At 48.7% G+C, this 3750-nt stretch overlaps 1 protein-coding gene across 1 annotated transcript in view; it reads right to left on the bottom strand.

Moving 5' to 3' along the window:
* The window catches only part of TBC1D16 (TBC1 domain family, member 16), a 24347-nt gene extending 20597 nt beyond the window's left edge, over nucleotides 1-3750 (bottom strand). The window contains exons 1-3 of the mRNA XM_010008627.1: nucleotides 3573-3750; nucleotides 2323-2564; nucleotides 2058-2284 (exon numbers count right to left, since the gene is read on the bottom strand). Of these exons, the coding sequence (XP_010006929.1) occupies nucleotides 2058-2284; nucleotides 2323-2564; nucleotides 3573-3750 (647 nt within the window). The remainder of the gene's footprint in view (nucleotides 1-2057; nucleotides 2285-2322; nucleotides 2565-3572) is intronic.

The following is a 3750-nucleotide window of genomic DNA, read 5'->3' as shown; positions in this document are numbered from 1 at the left end:
CGGGAAGGCCAGCAGAGGGCTCGCCCGAGCCGGGAACCGCCGCGTGAACCCACAGGCGAGGCAGTGAACACACAATTAACTGCATTTCCTTCCTCCCCGACGCTGCTCTGCTCGGAGCCTCCGTGTTGCACAACAGTTAAACCACAAGGCTGCGACAGCCTTGGACAGTCTGATGGCCCAGGCCAAGGATGGGGACTGCCCCAGGATGAGCTCAATCCCTGGTTTTCAGCAGGTGGGATGTTACTCTGAACCCGCCCTTGTAACCACTAAGGTGGGGACAATAACCCCAGGGTGTGCAGATGGACCAGCCCATCTTACCATTGGAACTAACATTTTAATTATACTTTATGTACCAAAAAAATGCTTTTAAAAAATCCCTTAAACCCCCAAGACTTCACTTTTCCAGAGTAATCAAGACAGGGCCAAACACTCAGATGGTCAGTGCACCTTCAAGGAAAAAAAAATATACACCTTAAACAAGCAGGATTTGGTGGTAGTGGATTTGGGGGTTTTCTGTTTTTTAAAGCCAAAACCAAAAAATGTCTAAACTAACATTCTCTGGAAGTGGCTGCAAGTGAAGTTTCAACCCCCAAGCAGCAGCCAGTGCTAGAGCACAGTCTGAATGGGATGAAATGCCAAGGAACCAGCTAAAGAAAGTCAGTTATTAGGAGTGAGATGTGGTAATTCAAAAGCCTCTCTATAAATTTTTTCCAGGTGGGTTTCCTGACAATTTTGTAGTTTCCAAAATCATCTACGTTCCTATTAAGAGTTGTCAAAAAAGACTCTCAAGTATCATATTTAGAGGGCTAAAAGGGACACTCAACCTGACACTATTCAACAGTATCTGGAAGTCAAAGGCCCATCATGGGCCTGATGTGCAATGCCCCAGTGCAGCCAGGGGAGAGCTGGAGTGGGACAGGATAGGATGGGGCAGGACAGGATGGGATGGGACAGTCATGCTGGGCTGGGCCAGGCACTGCTCAAACCACTGCCCCCCCAACTACTGCAGAGCTCCAGCCCAGAAAACCCTGTGGGCTCACAGTAAATTGGAGGCACACTGCTAGGACACACATCAAATGCAAAGCTGATGAGAAGTCTGAGATCACTGCACTGAAGTGTTTTAAATACCCAGAAAGAGTTGAACCCATTAGAATTCCTCCTTCACAAACCCTGTTCTTACTGGCACACTCTGGCCTTGAGAAGAACCCATGAAATAAAGAGGCAAAATCTCTCCAAACATCAAGTCCTAACGTGGTCTGTACGTTGCTGACACACACAAAGTGGAACTAATTTTTCCTAATTTCAGGCATTTTAAAGTTGAGCTCTGTCCTTAAAATCAGCCCCATGGTCCTGCATGAGAGCAACACACCTGTCCCCCATTGAGATGGAAATGAGTGACACACTGTGCAGACCAGAACAGCAGGAACATCATGGATCAATACAGCCTGTGATACAGGTATCCTGCAGCTCTATATTCCTTTGCTAAGGTACCCTCTTTCCCCTGCATGGAGTTTACTGCAGATGCCATTGCGAAGGGCTGACATTTAGACATACCAGTGTTGACTAAAACATCCAGGTTAGACACATAAGAATTAATATTTATATGTCTTAAGTAGGACTACGTTCTGAACACCAGCAAAACAAGCTCATACATGCAGACTTCATGTCAACACGGTGCCTTGCAGAGGCACCCACAGCTCAGAGGAAGTCAGACAGACACTTTGATGTGGCTCTCCATGAGAAGTAACTAGCACTCGCCTCAGCAGAACCAATTAGACCCACAAACCTTTTTAATTTAGTAAGGTTGCTTCCAGAGCTCAAGCCAGTTCGCCCAAAAGACTGTACATATATAGCCTTGAATGCTCAGGGCCAGGGTTCACTGGGCACAACAGGACTGGCTGTGAAACCGTTCCCTGTAAATTATGCAGGTGCCTGCACTCAGGCTGAAGCAAGACAGGATATCCAGCTCAATGCTACTGTGATGCTTCTGAACTTCCTTCAGCATCGCCACATGCAGCCAATGCCACCCCAGAAATCAGAGAAAAGGATGCACTCACCTGCTCTCATTATCCAGAAACACAGAGCTAGTGCTTTTCCCAAGGGCTTCACTCATGGGAGAGAGGCAGAAGGGGGAAGAGAAGGCATCAGAATCAGAGTCAAAAGTGCTGTCCCTGCTCACATCATCAGCAGACAGCTCCAAGGAGCCCTCGTCCTCCCCTGGCTCTGGTCTGCAGTCCAGACCTTCCTCTGTCCCCTCCAGTGACAGCTCCGACCTGTTCTGCTCCTCCTGAGAGCTGATGGTCGAGAGGATCCCCGAGTCACTGCGGGCAGGCAGGGGGCACCGCCGGGCGCCGTCGGGGGGGTGGGGGAGGCGGGCCGGGCGAGGCCGAAGCCCTGCGCGTGGCGGCCGCGCTTGCGGGGAGCCCTGCGGACGGGGGAGCCCTCGGGGGTGACGTAGCGCAGGGCCTCCTCGTCCTGCCTCTGGATACGGGCGTTGGGCACCCAGGCGAGGATCAGCGTGGTTCCCAGCAGCTCATCCTTCTCCATGTACAGACACAAGTAGCCTTCGGGAGAGCAAAGGAGCCATCGGTCATGACACAGCTTTGTCCTTAGGAAGCTGCAACATTTGCCCTTCCCAGTCTCCCCCCCACTTCACCACCATTACTCATGGGCAAAACAAACCCTTCTATTTACCAGCAGATAATTCTGCCAAACGAATCGTGGAGAGTTCAGTATTTCCAATTGATTTCAATTCTGCATATGGCTTTTCAATAGTCTTAATTCCCTCTGGCCTAAATGGACATAGAAATGACATGCAAATGCTTCAAGTTCCTGGATGGGTTACTAAACCAGAGTAAATTCTGAAATATGCTGCCACATGAAAAACTTCTGCTGTTTGTTAGTTAAACAATTGCAAGTGCCAGCTAAACATTTCTTTCTCAAGAATATTTACCTTAGTGTAGCTAAAGGGCTACAATTTTCATGGAAAGCAAACAGAAAACAGAGTGTCACACATACAAGAAGGGAAGCATGGGTCAATGTTCACAGAATAATTGGTTTTGTGAAGCTAAGCCAGTAACCACAGCTCTCTTTGATGACAACATGAAAGAACAGATGAAAATAAAGGGACAGAGCAGTATTTATCTTTGTTGACTCCAGCACATGCAGCCACAACCAGGTTTTCTTTCTTTTCCCTTTACCAGTGGCTGTTGAGGCCACTCCAGCAAAATGAGAGTTGCAAGATTATACTTGGCTTTCCTGATCAATGCTCCTGTTTGAAGGAGCAACAGAAGCTGCTGTCCTCCAGTGACAGCTGCCCATCTCCTGGCAATGCGAAAGGACTAAAACAGGTACATTGACAACAGAACACAAAGGAGAAATATCATTGATTTCTACTAAAATAAGAGCTGATGGAACACCCTGTGGAGGGCTTTCCTTAGTCCTCTCTAAGCCTGCCTTACCCTGTCCACCACACTTCATTATTTAGAGCCCAAAAGGGAGAATTTGATCCAAACACACACCCCAGGAGAGAGAAAAAGAGAGAGTGAGCAGTGTCTGCAACACTGCCTCACCTGGATGATGCTCCCCGATGCTTTGCAGCAGTTCAGGAGGGTGGACACAGACATTGTTCTTAGAGTAGATAATCTCCCCGTCCAGTATGGAAGGTGAACTGCTGCCACCACCAGGACTGAAGGTCAGGAGGTCGGAAGCTTTTGAAGAGGCACGACGGAGGAGTCGCCCCAGAGACAT

Source organism: Chaetura pelagica, unplaced genomic scaffold (assembly GCF_000747805.2).
Source record: "Chaetura pelagica isolate M959 unplaced genomic scaffold, ChaPel_1.0 scaffold962, whole genome shotgun sequence".
In the NCBI taxonomy this organism is placed as follows: Eukaryota; Metazoa; Chordata; class Aves; order Apodiformes; family Apodidae; genus Chaetura; species Chaetura pelagica.
Note: the sequence above shows the minus strand (reverse complement) of the source record. Positions and strands in the feature narration are given on the sequence as shown.